This window comes from Equus przewalskii, chromosome 18, assembly GCF_037783145.1.
Source record: "Equus przewalskii isolate Varuska chromosome 18, EquPr2, whole genome shotgun sequence".
Lineage (NCBI taxonomy): Eukaryota > Metazoa > Chordata > Mammalia > Perissodactyla > Equidae > Equus > Equus przewalskii.
Genome location: NC_091848.1, coordinates 35,918,678 through 35,941,084, shown reverse-complemented (window position 1 = coordinate 35,941,084; position 22,407 = coordinate 35,918,678). Strand labels below are relative to the sequence as shown.

At 36.7% G+C, this 22,407-nt stretch overlaps 1 protein-coding gene across 3 annotated transcripts in view; it reads right to left on the bottom strand.

Moving 5' to 3' along the window:
- OSBPL11 (oxysterol binding protein like 11) overlaps window positions 1-22,407 on the bottom strand; it is an 82,231-nt gene that overhangs the window by 14,282 nt on the left and 45,542 nt on the right. For all 3 annotated transcript variants that reach the window (XM_008518377.2, XM_070583635.1, XM_008518380.2), the window contains 3 exons: window positions 21,039-21,179; window positions 14,132-14,630; window positions 10,755-10,941 (listed from right to left, as the gene is read on the bottom strand). In XM_008518377.2, coding sequence (XP_008516599.2) covers window positions 10,755-10,941; window positions 14,132-14,630; window positions 21,039-21,179 — 827 coding nt within the window. The remainder of the gene's footprint in view (window positions 1-10,754; window positions 10,942-14,131; window positions 14,631-21,038; window positions 21,180-22,407) is intronic.

The following is a 22,407-nucleotide window of genomic DNA, read 5'->3' as shown; positions in this document are numbered from 1 at the left end:
GTCAATGGCAAAGTCAGACTCTTTATAAATCCCATGACAGCTTACTAGATAATTTTTTTAATTAGCATTTTTTCAAATAACATCAATTTTAATCTTTAGAAAGAATACTGGGAATCAAACCAGAGACTAAATCACCATAAATTATCATAAAATGCTTGCTACAAACAAAATTATCATATTAAAACTAAGTAGAAATATGAAAAATATTAACATTTCTTTTTTATTGTAGTCTAAAAATGTTACAACATTACAATCTGACTTTCTTTTTAACTAGGTCAATTTATTTAAAAGTTCGTAGTCATTATATTTTGAGTTATGGATATATCAATTCTTTATAAAACTGCGCAAGCCTAATTTTAAATTAAATATAGAGACCAGACAAATCAATGAGTAGAAAAATAGAAAAGATAAGTTGAAAATTTTTAAATTCTCTTGGTGAAATAGAAAAATTAGAAGAGTACTGGTATGCAAAACATTATTATCAACACAGAACTTAGGACTCAAACACTACTGTTGTTGAAAGTTTAATGAAGAGTTATCTGGCTGGTTTATCGACAGGTAGGATGCAGCTCAAATGAAAGTTGGAATAGGAACAGGTCTAACTATTTTCAATGAAGTATTTTCTGTTCATTGTAGGAAACAATAACAGGGTCAGATTAGATAGAGGTTCAGTACTCAGAGACCAGTGGGCAAATGTCAAGGTCTAACCAGTGTGCCAGGGATTATGGTTTATCTGGATTCAAAAGGGAATTCAAAGGACCAAAGCCCAGAGGGTCATGTGACAGCTCAGGAACCCTAGGTAGCATATGTCAGGTATAAGACAAGGGCCTGGGAACCAGAGGGACATAGTTGAATTTAGGGAGCCCACAGCTTTTAATCAGAAGTTAAAGGTCTGCAAACCTAGAGCTCAAGGCAGAGGTGTAGGGGCCAATAAGCAAATGACCTATGAACTAGATCTTAGCGGTCAAGGTGTACAGGAGTTTGGAATCCAAGAGCAAACCAAACATCCAAAATCAAAAGTTAGGTGTAACTATAGCTCACTGGATACAAACAACACCATGACTACAAGGCTGCTTGATTACAGTAAAGGTGGGAACTCTGGGTTATATTTCAAAGCATATGAACTTAATTCCACTGCTAAGGGTTTCTTGCCTGACTGAATGTTTCTTGTGATGTTCATGTTTCCTCTCTGATTCCATTTGCCAACATTGTTCCCTTTCTTAAAAATTTATCTCTAACCAAACAGGATATGAGGAGATGACACGGAACACTTATCTCTTCCCTCCTCCATCCACACATACCTAAAGCTATACTCCAAGAACTAAGGAACAATAATCTGTTCCTCATTTGATCTCTCTTTTACTGCCACAGCACAATCTCTCAAGTTATCCTTATCTCCCACATGCCTTTCCACTCGACAAGTAAACCCTGGGTCTCTGTTGATGCACACTGGGTCACATGGGGTCCCTGCTGCTTAGTGCAGCTACACTGCAAGAGCAGTGTGAAGAGAACTGGGGCAGGGAAAAAGAAGCACACATACTAGAGGTAGGCCATGAGGAACTTGCAAACGGAACACAAGGAGGAAGAAGGGCCTCGCCTCATTTTGCATATAATAATTCATCATAACGGTCTAATGAAGGGTTGGCAAACTTCTGCAAAGGACCAGAAAGTAAATATCTTAGGATTCATAGGGCCAGATTGTCTCTGTCACAACTACTTAACATCTGTCATTGTAGCATGAAAGCAATCACAGATAATAAGTAAATGAATATCTAAATAGCTCAAGCACACACATCTAGATCACGCATCAACCAATAACAGAATATGCTGCCCTTAAGACAGTTACCAAAGAGCTAAATCTTAAGTTGTCATCCTACTCATCTCTAAAATGGGGATAATTGATAAGGTATTTGCTCTCTCACTTTCTAAAAACTTGACATCAAATTGGCTTGTTAGATTGTCTAGACCCTGTCTCTATAGCTATTTGGAATACCAGAAAATCACTAGATTTATTAACTTGCCTTCATATAGAAAGCTTTCATTGATTGAAAGTTAAGATTTTAGCTTTAGGTTTCATTGATATATATAAGAAATACTCATAAGAAGGATACTTACATTTTATGCACAAATACTAAAGAAAATGTTGTCCATAATGTTACTCAATACCACTATATAAAGAAACCTACAACAAATCCCTTTAGAATTTAATACCAGGAAAATAGCTTGTCTCTCTTGAAAAAGTGACAGGCTTCCTTTATCAGACAATGAGAAGTATCTTGAGCATCATGATTCTTTTTTACTTTAACAGATAAGTCAGAACTAAATTTTATTTTCAGGTATAGTAATTACTTAATCCTGGCTTTACAGCATTATTGCCCTTTTCCATCATTATGGTTATTATAAAATTACAGACTTTATTTTTAACTATTATATGTGAGTTTTTCCTAAAAGACTTGCAAATGCTTTCCAAAGATAGCGCCCTGGATTCTAACACTAGACTGAAAGCTTCCTGAAGGCAGAGATAGTCTTTTTTCTACTCTGTAGCTCCAATATGCAGAAAAGTGTGTCACTCAGATAGTTAGCATAATCTTTCTATCATACCATTATATAGACAGATATAGTGCTATATTTATTTATCTATATAGATAATTCCTACCTCACTTTAGGATGATAATGATGAGAGAGATATATATATATAAATATATAAAAATATATATAAAATATATATATGCGTGTGTGGAAAATGGGATCAGGAGATGGACATGAGCATGAGCAATAGTTAAGCAGCCTTGCTTGGCTGCATCATAGATAGCTGTGGAAAATGAGGGAGTAAGAGAAGACAAGTGGAAGATAATACATTTGTAGCAAATGCAGACAGCAGATACTGTGTCTGCTCTGATTGCAGATAGCAGGAAAAACTAGGCTGCCTGAGGAGGGAGACAAGGCCATTAATACAGGGATAAAAGAAGGCCTTTGTTATAATATTCTGTAAAATCAAAGAAGAAAAAATGTCAAGAATAGAGAAGTCTTTCTAATAGGAATCTTGTAAGTGAGAAATTAGGTGAAACCATTGGTCTTAAGGGAGATCAGAATGGAAAAAATGAGGAAACTTTGGAGTCAGCCAAAAGCATCCCTCGAGTTATGGGAAGAGATGTGAACGCAAAGGAGAGAGAGAGAGAGAGAGAGACTGTGTTAGAGAAAAGTGTTACACTTCCAAGTAACGAGAAGACCCAGTGAGTGCGGCCTTGTGGATACTAAAGAGTATGGAGGGAAAAGAAGCCAATTTAAGTAAGAAATTCAAACAAACAAGATGGCAAATATAATGACTGATTAACAAAAGTAAGAAATCTGAAATTATTAGGAGTCTTTAAAAAGTCAAAGTATGAAAACCAGGTATCAAAAGCCAGGAAGGTTTTTAGAATGCTTGCTTTGGATGCTCCCTCTAGGAATCCAGCTGCCAAGACGGAAGAAGTCCGGGCCATGTGTGAGGGCCACATGCAGGCCTTCTGAATGACAGCTCCAGCTGAGCTCCAGGTCAACACCCAGATCTACTGCCTCCCGCCTGAGTGAGCTACCTTGGATATAGAGCTAGGTCAAGGCCCTGGATGACTGAAGCCTCAACCAACATCCCACTACAACCACATGAAAGACACCATGTGAGAATCACCCAGCTGAGCCTGGTCAATCCACAGAACTGGGAAAGAGAATAATAAACAGCTGTTTTAAGCGCTAAGTTTTAGAGGGGTTTATCACCAGCAGTAGATAACTAGGACATCATCCAAAGTTATCTTAGATGCCCCTTAACTCCTCTACGTCCTATCAGTTATTCCTTGCAGTCTGTCAATTCTGAATGCCCAAGTGCCCCCCAAGTCCATTCTTCATCTGCCACCAGATTGATCTTTTTTAAAATACAGATTTAAAATATATCACTTCCAGGGGCTGGCCCCATGGCCTAGTGGTTAAGTTTGGTGTGCTCCACTTCAGCACCCCAGGTTTGGTTCCCGAGTGCAGACCTATAGCACTTGTTGGCGGCCACACTCTGTGGTGACCCACATACAAAATAGAGGAAGACTGGCACAGATGTTAGCTCAGGGCAAATCTTCCTCAAGCAAAAAGAAGAAGATTGGCAACAGATGTTAACTCAGGGTCAATCTTCCTCAGCAAAAAAATAAAATAAAATAAATCAGTTCCAGGTGCAAAACTGCTTATAATGTATTCTTGTCAAAACCTCAAAAAAAACAAACGCAAATGGAGAAGCAGTCTATAAAATCAACCTATATTCTTCAAAAATGTCAATGTCATAAGAGACAACGAAAGACTGAGGAAATAGCCCAGAGGACTAAAGAGACATAACAATTAATGTAATACATGATCTTGGATCAAGAGAAAAAATACTGCTAATTATTGGGAAAACTGACAAAATTAAATATGGACTGTACATTAGATAACAGTATTATATCAATGTTACATTTCCTGAATTTGATGACTGTTCAGTGATTATGTGAGAGAATTTCCTTGTTCTTAGAAAATTCAGGCTAAAATATTTTGGGGTAAAGTGTCATGATGTCTTTAACTCTGAAATGTTTCAGGAATCATAATAATAACAAAGTATGTGTGTCTAGAGAGAGAAAGAGATTTTGAAAAAGCTAATGAAGCAAAATGTTAACAATTGGGAAATATAGGCAAAGGGTAGATGAGAGTTTTTATAACTCTACTGTAAAAAAAATTATTTCAAAACGAAAGATAAAAATAAGCAAAATTAATAAAATATATCACTTCTATGCATAAAATCTTAATTGGCTCCCCAAGGTCTTCAGAATAAAGATCAAATTTGTAAAAAAAAAAAAAAGTCACTAAGGATAAATACAATGGTAACGTTAAATCTATTATGAAAGGAAGCCTGAGTATGTCCCATCCTTTTAAAGTCCCTCTCAACTCTTAAAACAGAGATTCTATCTCAAGAAAACTGTAGATACAAAGTAGTTAAATAAATGAAAACTTTTTTGTACGGGAAAGGTTGTGAAAACTACATAGCGGGGAAAAGGCATTATGAAATTGGCCACCTTCTCCCCGACTGGCCACCATGCATCCTAATCCTGCAGATCCACTCTCTAGCCCTTGGAGATTCAGCCACGGATGGGCCTTGGGCTCCTCAGTCTATCTCCACTCTGCTTGCTTAGTGATCTGCCTGTTCCTAGCAAGGAATACAGACTGAGACAGATGACAACGGGGTTCTTAACAAGGATGTGGGTATGGACTTCATCAGGAAGGGTGAGTACTCTGAGCATTAGAGAAACTTAAACAGAGTTGTGATACTGAAGAATGTGAGTAATCTAGTCTCAGTGAGGCATCAGCTCTGAAAAACATACGATTTCCTTATTGGAGCAAGAAGAGCTATGAAGAGAAGAAAGAGGATATCCTAAAGGCACAAGTCTAAGTACTGGAGAGGGACTTAAATCAAGAGAACATTTCTATGCAGGAAATTTGCAGCAAGCAACAACCTAAATGTCACGGCAATGGTTAAGATTTGGGAGATGAATTCTGATTCTCCACACAAAGATAGTCCTGAGAATATGATAAATTGTTACAATTTATATTTATTACTTTAACCTAAAGCAAGATAAAGCACTGGCTGAGGAAAAGGTTTAAATATTTTGTGTTTGGGGGAAAAAAATTTACCTGAGTTTAAAACTATAATCTGAATTTTTATAAAGGGACATTTGCATAAATGTAATTCATATATTAAGTGCTTGAAGCAAAGTTAAGACTTAAAAGTTAATCAGAATAGCTACACAGTTGAGCTGTTACAAAAGAAGAATATTTTGAACATGTAAGAGACATAACACTATGTGTACTAAATGTGGAATAAGGTTTTAACTGAAGACTATCAGAGAATTTACATGTATAAATACAAATGAATATATGTGGGCAAGGCTTTAACAGCCTCTTCTTTATTAGTAGCAGAGATTTAATACTGGAAAGGAACCCTCTGAATCACAATGAATATGGGAAAGTTTTCACTCACAGGTCAACATCAGCTCAACATGTGATAACATATGGATGGAATAAACGAGGGAAATCTTTAAAAAGGATCTTGTCTCTTAATCAGTCCAAGAAAGTTCACAGAGGAGAAAAAACTTCTGATGAATAATAATAATTTCAAAAACTCCTATCGTCATTATTTACCCATTATAGACATGGAAGAACTCACACTGGAGAAAAACCTTTATTAATCATTCATACTGCAAATGGCACAAGAGAAAACATACTGGAGAAAAATCATATGAAGGCAAACACTGTGAGGCAACTCTCCATAGTCATTCACTCCTTAAACAACATGAAATAATCCACACTGAACAGAAACTGAATGAGTGTGATCTATATGGGAAAGCCTTTAGTCAATACTCCACTCTTACATAACACAAGAGAATTCACACTAGAGAAATACCCTATAAATATATAGTAGTTGTGGACAAGACTTCAGCCAGAGCTCTTCCTTTTAAACACGAGAGAATTCACATTGATTCAGCCTATGTCTAATTAATGGGGGGAGAATACTTGGCCAAAGTTTTAGCCTTGATGCTAAAACAGGAAAATTCACGCAGCAGAGAAACTCTAAAACTAATGAATGTGGTGAAGGCTTCAGCCAGAACTCTACCTCAATATCAGAAAACCTGATATTTTCTACCTGACATCAGAAAACTCCTAGAGGAAAATGCTACTTCTGTAATCAATATGGAAGAGCCTTCAGCTGGAGCTCTGGCCTTAGTGTACACAATAATGGGGAGAAATCCTATACATGTAACGAATGTGGACAAGTCCTTAACAGAAGAAAGTCTCTTGATGAGCACTAGAGACTTCATACAGCAGACACAAGTTGAATGAAATGAATGTAGCAAAGCCTTTATTCATAGAGCCAAACTTGGAAAAAGTGAGAATTCACACTGGAGAACAACACTTTGAACATAATGAATGAAGCAAAGTCTTCAGTAACTATTCATTAAAGACCTTATAACCTTACAGCTCTCTCCCTGGAGAGATTTCTATGTATAAAAGCCCTTAAGTAGAACTCTCAGTTTATTAAACATTAGACAATTCATATTAGAAGAAACCCTATAAAGATCCCTTTACTACATAACTGAGGCAATAGTTCAGACTTCTGTCATATGAAATATTAATGAAAGACAAAGACTAGATCAGTAAATGAAAATACGTATGCAATAAATATTGTTGCTGAAAAATCTAAATCATTATCTATGTCTTCAAAAAGCATGGACTATTTTATTGGGTAAAAAGGCCAGTATTTTCTCGAATATTTCATCACTATTGATCAGTTACTCACTTCCTATTTCTTCTATTTTTACAGGTTTTTTGAGGCAAATTTACATATAATACACCCACTTTTAAGTGTACAGTTTGATTAGTGTTGATAAACGCATGTAATGGTGCAACTACCACCAATATCAAGTTGTTGAAGATTTCCATCACCCTTTGGGTCCCTTTACAGTCCATTTTCTGTTTTCATAGTTATTATAAGCTATCATTACAAAACTAGGCACCAAGAGGAAAATATCTTTGAATGATAGCTGGAAAACAGAAAATGGCACAAAATAGCTGGCACAAAACAGTATATTGTTTTCTTATAGCAGGGTTAAAAGATATATTCAAATGGTAAGGAATGACTAGGAATATATAGATAAGCACACTTAATTCAAAAGTAAAAAAAAAAAAGTTACCATAAAATTTGTGTTGGGTTTTTAGCTTAGATACAATTAAATATTCCAACACAAACTTTCCATGTATGTTGGTGTTTACAAGCCTCAGTATTTCCTTATAGGCTGAGCCCCACTGCCCTAGCAGCTGGTACCGATGTTGTTAATAGCTACTGATTTGCGGCTGTGGCTCTAGGATTTTCATTTCAGTTACTATCAACTATCTGGCATTGAATAAAACATGTTAATACCAAAACAACCATCCTAGTTTTCCATGTGACTAAGAGTGACTGTTGAAAGAAATAAAGATGTTAAACTCAGAGAAGAGAAAAATGAAGACAGCCTACAAGAGCTGTTTTCAAACCTGAAGGGTTATCCTGGAGGAGGAAAGGGGATATTAATTGTGAGAAGATCCAAAAAATCAAATCCAAGGCTTCATACCTAAGAAGTTGACCAGCAATAAATTAAAGAATCATTGGGAATAGCTACAGTTTGATAGAGTGGACTAGATTCTATCTCCAAGAAGAAAGAAACTCACACTTAACCATATTTCCAAAATGATTTACAGATCACTTACTATGCGCACAGCACTGTATAGATGCAATGGAAGGCCCAAAACAGTACAGTTCTGTCAAAAAGCTTACAGCCATTTTGGGGAAATAGGACATATCAATCAAGAGAATTAGTTTGTGTATAAACAACATGTTTTTTAAAAAAATGTTTTTATACATAACACGAATGCTGTAGGATTTCAAATAACACACACACATACGTACATGCACACACACAGACTTATGCACACACACACACACTCGCAGAATGAAGTTTCAGGAACCGGAAATAGTACTCAAAAAAGACAACTAAAATTGCTGCATGTCTCTTTATCCAGAAAATAATACTTAAGAGAAAAGAAAACATACGCCACTAAGAAGTACATCAATATCACTGCCAATAAAAAGTGCTGGATTTCGGAAAATTTATTACTGTAGTTGTCTTCCCTTAAGCATTCTACTCAAGTGTATGCACTGAGGAACAGTTTCACCAAGGCAAGAATGTTACAAGGATGCAGATTTCAGCTCTAACTTCATATAAATAGGGGGAGTCTGAAAATGGAATGTGTGAGGCATCACACATTGTGAGTTCTGTACTAATAATAATGTTCCAACACAGATTGAACAAATCAGTTATCAGGCATGTGTTGCAAAGGGATTTATGCACCTAGTAAATGTTGGGCTAGTGACTTCCAAAGCCCCTTCTAATTGCAAGGTTTGAATCCTGTGATTACTCTGATGAGGAAATAAGTAGAAGAACATATAACAAAGTGTGAACTAAATTAATATCTTCTTTAAGGGTAAAAGGTGACTATTCTGACAATGTCCAGTGGTTCTGCTTAGATGAACTATATTCATTTTTTTTTAAAGATTTTATTTTTCCTTTTTCTCCCCAAAGTCCCCTGGTACAGAGTTGTATTTTTTTTAGTTGTGGGTCCTTCCAGTTGTGGCACATGGGATGCCACCTCAGCATGGCCTGATGAGCAGTGCCATGTTCGCACCCAGGATCCGAACCAGCGAAACCCTGGGCCGCCGAAGTGGAATGCGCCAACTTAACCACTCGGCCACAGGGCCAGCCCCTGTATTCTTTTTTTCAATTCTCTGCTTCAGTGTTTTGAAATCTGTATTGTTAAAGGCCCACTCAATGCCTGGGAGCCAATCAATCTTTCCACTTCAAAGATTGTTGAGTCCCAGCTGGCCAGTGAAGAGGTAAAAGAGCTATACGCAATGGAAAGTCTCATACACGGCTGGAGAAGTGTATTCTGGCATAAGCACTAAAGAAAACTGTTTGGCAGTATCTACCTCAGTTCAACTTTCATCTCCTATGACCCAGTAACTTCACTCCTAGGTATCTACCCAACAGAAATTCATATATACCTTTACCAAACAGTGTTCCAGCAGCCCTATTTGTAATGCCTCAAAGTGGGAAACTACCCAAATGCCCATCAACATTAGAATGAATAAATGAATTGTGGTATAGTCAAACAATGGAATAGAGTCCTCACTAAGGAGAATGAACTGCAAGTATACATGGATGAATCTCAAAAACATAATATTGACCAAAAGAAGTCTAAGAAGAAAGAGTACATAGTGTATGACTCCATTTATATAGAAGTCAAAAACAGACAAAACTAATCTATGGTGTTAGAAATCAGGACAGTGGCTACCCTAAGTGGGAGGGGTGTGTTAACCTGTGTGTGTGTGTGTGTGTGTGTGTGTAACTGTAACAGGGCATGAGGAGGGCCTCAGGGATGCTAGTAATGTTCCATGTCTAGATCAAAGTGCTCAAATCTTCACTTTGTGAAAATATATCAACCTGTATACTTCTGTGTGTGTTATTTTTCAATAAAAAGTTTATAGAAAAAGAAAACTATCTCTATTTCAGGGACAGTCAGAATAGACATCAAGGGCTTAAGGAAAGAGTTAGTTTCCTCTTGAGGATCCTATTAGAAAAACTTGTCTTCCGTAGTTTGAATGATCTGGACTAGTGCCGAAGAGACTAACAAGTTGAAAAGGGGGTATAATCACTGGCCAATCCTAGATGGGATTAAAACAAAGGCACCAATCAGTACTAGTACCTAAAGACTGGCTTCTATCATTGTGCTTCCTCAACTATTTCTTGTGATTAGATATATTTTCCCCCTAACTTGTAGCAACAGCTGCCTCCACTGAGGTCTGCATTCAAGTCTGAATTCCTTTAAAGGCAAACCTTGGGCCAGAGACTGCATGTTCCTGTGTTAGGAATTCCATTCTACATTTTGTTAACTACTTTATCAGGAAAATTTTACAAGAGTAGATAGATCTGTCACTATTTTGAAAACTAGATCATGATTTCCAGAATGCCTTGAAAGATGAAATATATTAAACAAGAAACAAATGCAAATAAAAATTCAACTCCATTCACATAAAACAAAGCAGAAAAACAATAAGGAGTTATAATATAAGATCAAACTGGTAGAATAAGAGCCAGGAATCATTAAAATGTTCTTACCGGTGCAGTTTGCCACCATAAAATGGCTTCGTATGAAAAGTGATGCTGGCTGAATACCCAGTTTTTACACAGTTGACACTGACTTTGCCACCCAGTTCCACCCAAGGAACAGTTAGAATTGACCGGGCATATGCACAAGGCAGAGAAAATGTATACTCTTCTCCATGCTCCAACAGACTGAGGACACCTGAATGTGAAACATGACGGTGGTTAATATCTCAAAAAAAAAGACAGTTATGAAAAATCCTATTATTTCTTCTCATCTCTAGTGAATAAACATCATTATTTTGCTTAATTTTCACTTAATTTTGGATGAAATTAACTTCATTTACAACTGTATTTGACAACATTTCCTGGTAATAGTGAATCAAGGTTACTTTCACTACGACCTAACTATCCCTTTGGGGTTCATGGGAGCAGAAAATGTCACAATGGGAACAATTCAAGAGTTCCCTCTAATACTCCTAAAAATAAAGTAAAACCTTATGTCAGTGTTTAAAGACATGCTATACTGCATCAGGTTAAAGTCTGATCATTAATAGGTACTAATAACTTTCTCAGTTTGGGAATAACTAAATGTCTAATGCTATAGAGTCATAGACCTTAATCTCAAGACAGCTTGATGAAAAAAAAAGTATTTTCTACTCTATTCTATGCATGTTAGGAAGAAAAAAAACCTAATTCTATGACAAAAATTATGATCATCATAATAATTTTGTTTGCCAAATTCTGAAATATTTAGGGTGAAGCTACAAGACATAAGAAGTGGTAGTTTTCAAACAAATATTATTCTAACGGGGCTTGTTCCATATTAAGTAATCCCATAACAAAGATGGTTTTAAAAAACATATAAAAAGAATTACAGGGGCCAGCCCCATGGCCGAGTGGTTAAGTTCACACACTCCGCTTTGGCAGCCCAGGGTTTTGCCAGTTCGGATCCTGGGCGCAGACATGGCACCGGTCATTAGGATACGCTGAGGTGGCATCCCACATGCCACAACTAGAAGGACCCACAACTAAAATATACAACTATGTACTGGGGGGATTTGGGGAGAAAAAGAAGAAAAAAAAAAAGAGAAGATTAGCAACAGTTGTTAGCTCAGGTGCCAATCTTTAAAAAAAAAAATTATATTAATCAATAATTAATTTATACTAGATAATTAAGAGACACTAAGGATATCTGAGCTACATTACTAACCTAAGCTCACTACCTGGGTCGCCATCAGACCAAATACTGAACTGGAAATGTAGTACTAGTCTGAACTCTTATGGTAATCTCCCTCTTAATGAATGTTCATTAAGTACTCTGTTCTTAATGTTCACAAATAAGGGCAAGAATTATGATATTTTAATATAGCTAATTTTTAGGATAAGCAAATAAACAGATTCTAAAGTAGTCTACATAAAGCAACACCAACTATTTTTTTTGTATTACCCTTAACAGTCTTCACAAAGGGTAACAATAAATCAAGAATTACTGAGCCATTTCATAAGGGACATGATTCTGGCTGTAACAGATTTATATATAATGGGAGCTGTCAGAAGAGATATAGACAACATACTGAGGTATATTTTAAGTACTTAATAATAACTGTTGACTAATTCTAAGTTGGAAAAGATATATTTTTATTATTTTTTAAAAAATATCTTATAAACTGGGTTTATGATCTTTGATTTCTAAGAATATATTTAACATAAGTAGCACACACACAGAATTTAAAATCCGAAGACATACACAGCCAGTTTTGAATGTACATGATAAACGACTAGTTAGGATAACTGAGATTCAAAGAATTCTAAAATCTCATTTATCATTAAACAGAATTTCCCCCTACTAATAAATAAAAAACAAGATTGCTAATAGCAAAATAAATTGTCTTACGTTCCATTCACTGATTTTATTTACTTTCTGTTGAGGGTACCAATAGCAATTTAATCTCTAAAAGACAATCCATAAACATATAATTAGCACTTAAATAATCAAAAATTAATGATTTTATACCTCCTTCATGATTAATGCATGGTTAAGATATTAATGCTTCTCCTTATTTTTGGAGGTATTTCCTTTCTTGGAGTGGGAGAGGCTACCATTATCAGATTCTTTCTGTTATATGAATTGATAAGAGTAACTGTTGTCGGGGAGAGCAAGTCAAAGAACGAGGTTCTCAATCTGTCTATGCTTTAACCTTTGTGATCCTGAATATGTCCCACCACCTCTAAACTTCAGTTTTTTCATTTAAAAAATAAATAAATTGATTGATGAAGATCCTAGGGCTAATGTTATGGAGCTTGTAACTCAAGGTGGCAATTTTTTTTCTAACTGATAAAACACGAGTACTTTATATGTTATGAAAGTTTTGATTAGCTTGAGACATTATTTGGAAATTATCACAACAGATCTTAAAAATGGGGAAAACTGAAAAGGAGGATAAAGTATTTTCCTGACAGCTACAACAACATAATCTCAAAATGTCAGCGTCACAGGCTTATTACGCTGTGCTTACAATGTAAGTTTACAATCAGAACCAATTATGCTACACAGAAGAGTCTGCCTGTAATATTAAAATGGGTTTTCCACCATTGTATTTTCATTAACTCTGCTATGATTTCTGTGGAGGCTTTTTTTGTTCTTGATTTTTTGCATCTTCTTGGCCAAAAAACACTGTATTTCCTTAAATTATTTTTTCATGACCTTTTCCTGAAGTAGAATTAAAGTGTGGCAACGTATTTTAAAATACTCCATGTATATCTCCTCAGGAAATACAAAAGATGTAGATAAAGATTTACCTAGAAGATATTTCTTGAGTGGTTTTTATAAAAATGAAAATATGGAAACAACTTCAATGTTCAAATAGAGTAAATAGTTAAAAGATAGTAAATATCCCAGTTCATAGGATATTATGCAGTCATTAAAACATGTTTTCAAGTATTATCAATGACATGAGAAAATGAATATTTAGCGCAAAAAAGCAGGACACAAATTATAGAGAGGGAATTAATCCTAATTTGAGAAAACAAAAAGAAAAGTCTGAACATGCACACACAGAAAAAATACTAAATTCTAGCTAAATTTATCCATCTCTGGACAGGGGGATTAGAGATGCTTTATTTTCTCCTTGATATTTCTCTAAGTTTTCTAAATTTTCTACAATAAAAACATTTTATATTTAAAATCAGAAAAAAATCATTTAAAAAGAGAATTTATATTTGTTCATAGGTATGCTCCCACCACCCCCAGCCTTCTGGGACACACTAGGAATTGGAACAAAAAAGTAGTACACATAACATTTCAAATTTATACGTAATATTTATCTAGCTTCCCAAAATTTAAGACTGTAGTTTGATATTAAAAATTGGAGAACAATTTTTCTACTTACCTTCTCCAACCATTGTCACGCCTATCGACATGCCTAAGAATTTGCTCTTAGTCCAGACATGGGCATTTACACACATCTTCCTCTCTGCACATTCTGCATAAAATCCTGAGACTGGAGGATGATGGGAAACCTGCTCAGCGACGAATCTGACTGTATAACAGTCTGATCCCACCTGGCTCAAAGCCTCCTCTGACACAGGAGCGTGATTTGTGATTGCCTGGGTGGAAGAGCTGCTAATAACACTGGATGCTATCTCGCTTTTTGGCATCCTCCAGGAACAGTGAAATGTTTCACCAATGATAGGATTGTACGGTTTCTTAGCAATGGCTCCCTTACGGCCTTCATGAAATGAGGTAAGGTAGTACTCAACAAAACGAATCATTCTGTCCTCAGCTGTGGCTCCATTAGTGATGGCTATAAATAGGTCTGGATGAGACATAAAGTCTGCATACATTTCCAGCAAGGAACGCTTCTCTAGGATAAACGTAGGAAGCACCACCTAAAACAACAACAACGACAAAATTAACCAAAGAGGAAAACTTTAATCCATGTATATATCAGTAGATAACTATTCTTATCTCTCTGAACACATTTCATTCTAGATGGATAGTAAAAACAAAGTCACAGAAGAAAAGTATGGTCTCATTAAAAAATAAGCATGCTTGAAAGGAAATGACAGCCAGGTGGTTAAAATTAAATACCAATTCAGGCCTTCAAGAGGGTCAGGTAAAAGAAATTTTTTTTTTTTTTTGAGGAAGATTAGCTCTGAGCTAATTACTGTCAATCCTCCTCTTTTTGCTGAGGAAGACTGGCCCTGAGCTAACATCCATGCTCATCTTCCTCTACGTTATATGTGGGACGCCTACCACAGCATGGCTTTTGCCAAGCGGTGCCATGTCTGCACCCGGGATCCGAACTGGCAAACCCCAAGCCGCTGAGAAGCAGAACATGCACACCTAACTGCTATGCCACCAGGCCGGCCCCAAGAAATTTTTTTTAAATCCCCAAACTCCTTGGAATGAATAAAAGTGTTATGAGGGAAATGGTGGTAAAACTCAAAGTAAATGCTACCCATGCTTTTCTTCTTCTCCTACTTTAAAAATAAATTGATCATGATACGAGGTATGAGAAGAGGAAATAAATGCCATTCCCTGAGAATAAAGAGGATCACTAACCAAAGCAAAATTTCTAACCTACATTTAATTTTAAGCACAAGAGAACTATTTCCAAGAAGAGAACTTTTGCCACGTAAAGCCAGGTAAGGTAAGGAAGACTGACTGTTTTATTTAAAGCAGAATTGGAGAGGCACTGCAAACTGGTTCAACTCTTTGAGAAAACAATCTGGCAATATTTTTCAAGAGCCTGAAGATGTTCAGATCCATTTAGCCTTGTGAATACTCTACCAGGAAGCTAGTCTTAGGAAATAATATGAATGAAAAAAAAAGAATGTGAAAATAAAATTAAAACAACCTATTTTAAAAAAATTTTTTTTTAGCGAGGTTATGATAGTTTACAACCTTGTGAGATTTCAGTTGTACATTATTTTTTGTCAGTCATATTATAGATGCACCACTTCACCCTTTGTGCCCACCCGCCACTCCCCTTTCCCCTGGTAACCACTAATCTGTTCTCTGTGTCCATGTGTTTGTTTATCTTCCACATGTGAGTGGAATCATACAGAGTTTGTCTTTCTCTATCCGGCTTATTTAGTTTAACATAATACCCTCAAGGTCCATCCATGAACAAACTATGTTTTTAACTACAGTTCTAGCTAACTTAAATACAGGACTTTAATTTAATGGACTATTACAGTCATTTAAAAAGATGGTTATGAAGATGATATAAGTGATACAAAAGATACTGATGTTTCAGGTTCATTTCAGGATGGATTGAACACACACATCTTAATTTCACTTTCTACTGAAATCCCATTAAAATTATATAAATAAATGTCATATAAGGGCAAACCTAGAGGTATCAGGAAAGCTAACAAAAAGCAGTAACATTTTGGGAGTTGTTAACTAGAAAGATGACTCTTAAGCAGTGGTTTACAGATTCCTGAGAGGACTCAGGAACTGACAGTACCAGGTACCTTTGGATCTGAGGGTTTAGAGAAACGCTAAAATAAAGACAACGGAGTGAAATCTGTGTGCAAAGCAATTAGATCCATAACCCCCCTCCCCAACTCCGCACTGTGGTAACTGTCCCTCTTGCACCGCAGCCAAAATCAAGAAGTTTAGTCTCTGGAGAGTGAACTAAGGCGGCTTATTCTCTAGTCTGGGGAACGTCAAGGACTCCCAAGAGAGTAGATACCATACTGATAACAGGGGGACGAAGTCACCCCATGTGAATTAAATGTTAGATGCTGAGATCCTCTTGCACACAGCCCTCTCCTCCACAACTCCTAGTTGCTTACTCACCAAGCAGGAGATTAGAAGAATTCCTTTCGCGGAATTTGACTAACCCATTAGAGGAAAAATCTAATGATACTGACACCAGGTTCCCCAACAAATCTAGATTACTCAACACTGAAAAGCATAGGCCCCACCCATATGTTCAAAACTTAAAATCAGGTTTTTAGTTCCCCTACACTTACTCATGCACAGAAATCCAAGAAATACCTGATCTCTGAGAAAACCTCTAATTAGGAATTTAAAGACCAAAACAAAGAAACAGAGTTGGAGGAAACAGAAACCTCACTGGAGGGAGGGGAAAAAACTTAAAAATAATAATTAATATCTTCAGAGAATTGAGAACATATTACATACATGAAACAAGGATGCTTTTTGAAAAAGAAAATTTTAAAATATGACAGCAAAAACTAAAAATCAAGAGAAAGGTTAGAAAATAAAGGTGAGGAAATCTCCTACAACATAGGAGAGAGACAGAAGAGAAAAATAGAGGACCAGACAAGGAAGTTCAATGTCTATGTAATAAGGATTTCAGAGAGAACAGGAAAAAATAGAAAATTGTCAATGAAAAAATTCAAGAAACATTCAGAGAACTGAAAAGTATGTGTTGTCTTACTGAAAAGGCCCACCAAGTGCCCAGAGACAACGGATAAAAAGAATCCTCAGGGCCGGCCCCGTGGCAGAGTGGTTAAGTTTGTGCGCTCCGCTTGGGTGGCCCAGGGTTTCACTGGTTCAGATCCTGGGTGCAGACAAGGCACCGCTCATCAGGCCATGCTAAGGCAGCGTCCCACATGCCACAACTAGAAGGACCCACAACTAAAAATACACAACTATGTACCAGGGGACTTTGGGGAGAAAAAGGAAAAAGAAAAGAAAAAAGAATCCTATCCAAGATACGTCACTGTGAAATTTCAGACTTCTGGGGACAAAGAAAAGACTCCAAAAACAAGCAAAACAGGTCACAAACAGAAGATGAGGAATTAGAATGACATCAGTCTTTTCACTAAAACCCTACAGCAAGGAGGCAATGTTCTAAAGGAAAATTAACTATAAGTTAGAAATTCTATCCAAACCAGTAATCAAATATGAGAGCAAAATAAAGACATTTCTGACATACATTTTCGCATTTTGCCTCCGACAGATCTTTCTCAGAAGGGAAAGGAGAATGTGCTCCATCAAAATGAGAGGCAACAAAAAAGAAGCGAGGAATCAGGAAACAGATTCAGCACAGGAGAAAGGTAAAGGAAACGCCAGGAGGACAATGAAAGGCCATCCCAGGAAGAAAGTTGTACAGCAGACACAGGGAAATGACCCAGATTAGAATGACGTGATTCAAGACCCAGACAGGTGGAAGACTATCATCTACGTGCTTCATGCTGCCATTGAGATCATCTTTTTAAACCTGAGGCTAGAATGCCCTAGTGAAACTGGTTTCAACTGTATCTGTATTTGGCTTGTGTTGACCCTCTGCTGATAAGGTGCCTATTCTCCTCTCCACGCTCTGCTGTCTGGATTGGCCGAAGACACTCATTTCACCCACAGACTGTTTCACCCACAGATGCGTTCTGGCTTCAATCTACTCCTGAGAGTTGGGGCTAGGTCACAGTTCGCTCAGCAGCAGAGAACACTGAGCAGCTCACTCCCCCTGCCCACGTTCCTCCTGGATGTCCAGCATCCAGCTCACACCAAATGCTTTAACTGTGAGCTGTATATTTCACAGGACTCACTCACAATTTTGCCTTCTGATTTCCTCAGAAATGGTTCTTTTAAACTTTCTCAGTAATTTATAAGAAGCTGAAGCCAGAGACTGTTTAGTTTATCTTCCCCTGGGAGCCTTCTCTGAAAGGCATTATAGCCCCTTCCTCATACAGCTAAACGTGTGCTGGCTATCACTTTTTCTAAACCAAATAACACATTCTTATGGGGTACATATACAGGTGGTAAAATTATGAAGAAAAGTAGGGGGATGATTAACACAAAAGTCAAGTAAGTGGGTACATCTAGGAAACAGTAGGGGACTACAACCAGGAGGGGCACTCACAGAGCTTCCAAGTTCTGGCAATGTTCTATAAGTTAATCTGAGAGGTAGGTACACAGGTATGTGTTTTACCAGTGTTCTTCCATCTGTTTATATGCATTCTATTCAGTCTTCTGCATGCATAATACATTTCACAAAGATATTAACTGAGAAAAGGAAATACAACAAAATTGGATATAAACTATGGTTATCTGAAGAAAGACTGGAAGGGATTCTCAAAAGTGAGAGTTGTGTTGTTAGAGTGGTGAAATTATAGGAGATTTTTTCCTTCTGTTTTCCAAAACTTTCCGTGAGGTGTTTAATTATACTAAATTCATACTATTATTTAAAAAGGAGCAAAATGAACAGTGGGGAACACATATATTACTTATTTACAACACACAGGCTAGGACCATGGTTACCTTCTAGTTGTTATAGTTCCTGCACTCAGCACAGTGTCTGGAATATAAGGGGGGGCTCAATAAATACGTGTTGTATCAGTGTTCTTGATGGATAGGAGGTAGATGTGACTGCAGTTTAGTCACCAGGTTCTTTAATGTTGTTCAAAAAGCAGCACTCTTTTCAATGTTATGTGAATGTTTATAATTTGTGGTTGGTTGATGTTTATAATTAAAAAAAAAATTTTTTTCCTTTCTGCTTTTTCTCCCCAAATCCCCCCAGTACATTGTTGTATATTTTAGTTGTGGGTCCTTCTAGTTGTGGCATGTGGGACGCCGCCTCAGCGAGGCCTGATGAGCAGTGCCATGTCAATGGCCAGGATCCGAAGCAGCGAAACCCTGAGCCGCTGCAGCGGACCACGTGCACTTAACCACTGGGACACGGGGCCAGCCCCAATGTTAATGATTTTATATATAAATATAAAAAACATATATATACACATATCTTTTTAATTAACAAAGAACAAATGTGGGGAAAGTTTTTCATATATAGTTATTCATGCCAAGAGAGAGCTTTGCTATCTGGATTACTATCAAAGCACATTCTTTTCAAATGTTCCTATGCCTCATAAACTCCAACACTGCTCTTATGCCTTATAAAGCTAAATCTACTAAGGAAAAGCAAACACCATAATAACCAACAAACCCCTCATATCATTATTCATTTTAACTGATTTTATAACTAATAGTCTTTTCTGCACCACTAATATGAAGATTTCTAGAATAGACATGATACCCAGTTGAAATACTAAGGTTAGATGAAAGAGGAAAGGTTAATGGATTTCTTTATTAATTCCTAAAATGTCTGCTTCTTTAGTAGGCTTTTAATTTAGTCTATTTACTTCTAAACCCGCCTATAATCATCATAAGTTTGAGTAAAGAAAGGTGTTTTTGATTTTGAAATGCTTCAAAGTAAATTCTAAAGGCAAAATGCTTTCTGTTTAAGTTATGTTTTCAAGTGAACAATTCACTGGAATCAAACCACCTTTAATCTACACTTTCATCACCTTCAATGGCATCAAAACCCTCAATTTGAAACAATTCTCCTAAAGTCAATTTTGCAATCCTATACCAATGCACAGTAGTGTCAACAGTAACTCAAAGTACATAATCCCACAGTGGTAACATTTGACATATATAGGTTTTAAATCTGATTTGCTTTTTAAATTAATGTCATGGATTAACTGTTAAAACAAATTAAGGCACAGAAATTAAATAAACCGGGAATGGAGAAAACTGGCCTAAAATTAAAAACAATAAACGAGTGCTTCTCAAACTTTAATGTACATATGAACTGCATGGGGATCTTATCAAAATGCAGGTTCTGGTCTTCTAAGTTTGAAATAGAGGGCTGAGATTCTGAATTTCTAACATGTTCATAGGTGATGATGACGCTACTGGTCTTCAGACCACACTTTTTTTTTTCCAGTTTTACTGAGGTATAACTGACAAATAAAACTGCAAGATATTTAAAGTGTATGTTGTGGTGATTTGATATACATATACATTGTGAAAGGATTCCTACCACCTAGTTAATTCAGATCACCCTTTTTTGAAGAAGAAGAAGATGATTGGCCCCGAGCTAACATCTGCTGCTAATCCTCCTCTTTTTGCTGAGGAAGACTGGCCCTGAGCTAACATCCGTGCCCATTTTCCTTTACTTTATAAGTGGGACGCTTACCACAGCGTGGCTTGACAAGTGGTGTGTAGGTCCACACCTGGGATCTGAACCAGCAAACCCGGGGCCACCAAAGCAGAACGTGTGAATTTAACTACTGTGCCACCGGGCCAGCCCCCAGATAACATTTTTAAAGTAAGCAAGGCTACAGATGTTAGTTCAGTGACAATCTTCTTCAAGAAAAAGAGGAAGATTGTCAACAGATGTTAGCTCAAGGCCGATCTTCCTCACACACACACAAAATAACAACAACGTAAAAGAACAAAAAGCCCTGACAACATTAACAATTACAGGTATAGTCCTGCCCCAACGATCTCCACAGCCAGTTTAACCCATTACTCACTCTTGTTAAATCCATGCCCAGCTTAAGCTGTGACAAGAGATGGAGGATGACACTGCGCTGCTCTTCCACTGCTCCCAGGTCATCCTCCTTGTTGTCACATGTATCCTCCACCTCATCATCTGCATTTATTTCTTCGGGTTCCTTAATGCAAAACAAAGCAAAAGTCTAGTGTTATAAATGTTTACTAATTTCTATTGAGAATAAAAGTCTCTTTTCTGTCACTGTCTCTCTGTGCAAGAAATACTCCTGTATTTTCTTTTTTATATATGTTAAGATCACACAGACAACTACTGTTTGTGTAAATCAGAATTACTTGTTTTTACAACCTTGAGGAGAGGCTTTCTCAACTCCCCTTTTCAATGGGTAGTAGGACTGTCAGGAAGCATCTCCTGTTATCAACTCTAAATCAGTTGCACAATATAGTTTAGTATATTTGCCAACGTTTACTCATCATAAACATGGAGAAAAGTTGATCATCCTCCTCTCTACACATGGATAACAAATATAATAATTATTCATTTGAGAAATGTTGAGGAAAAAACCTAACAGGTCTTGATTAGATAATGTTCTCCAACCCTCTGAAAAGGTACCATTACATTTGAGGTCAGACCCTGGGACACAGATTAACAATGCAAATATAGCCTTAACCTTACTATACAATACAAAGTTTACTTTGCGGGTTGCAACGTCCTCTAATGAAAATAATATTAAAGAAATAAAACATAATCTGGTAGAAAACTATTTAAGAGAGTACAGTTTTTGCTGTTTTTAGAAAAACTTTACGTTCAAATCACTTACTAGAATAGGAAAAAAGAAGAATTCTATTAACAATTAACATTGGTTCTAAGTCTTGGTGTGAACGGAAGACTTTGAAAGCTCTTCTCTCCTCTTGAAATGCCTCTTCTCAGAGGCCATCATGCCTTTCTTAAAGAAAAGCTTAAGGTAAAAGCATTACCAAAATTCGAATAAACTCGCTCAAATGCATAAAATCCCTACAATCCCAGAATGGTTAGCAAATACAGTGGCAAGGTGAGTTTCTAGGAATTCGTACTATCTGGATACTGCATGGCAAAAAGAAACCCTAATATTCCACAAAACTCATACTAACCCCATTTCTGTCCTTCTGATTTCTGACTTGGGCACAAAGGAACTGAGGGCTTCGTTCCAGCCTCCCTCGGGTTTACTTCATCACCTGACAGCAAAACCTCCACTACTATATGTCTCTAGCTTGCCTTAACACTCATATTTCAAAGAAGGTGTATTGAAATTTTTGGAAAATACAGGTCTATTCTGGTAGGTTAAGTAGAGTCTAATGCCTTTTGTAATTAAAAAAAAATCTATGTGATTATTTTTTTCTACTTACACTCAG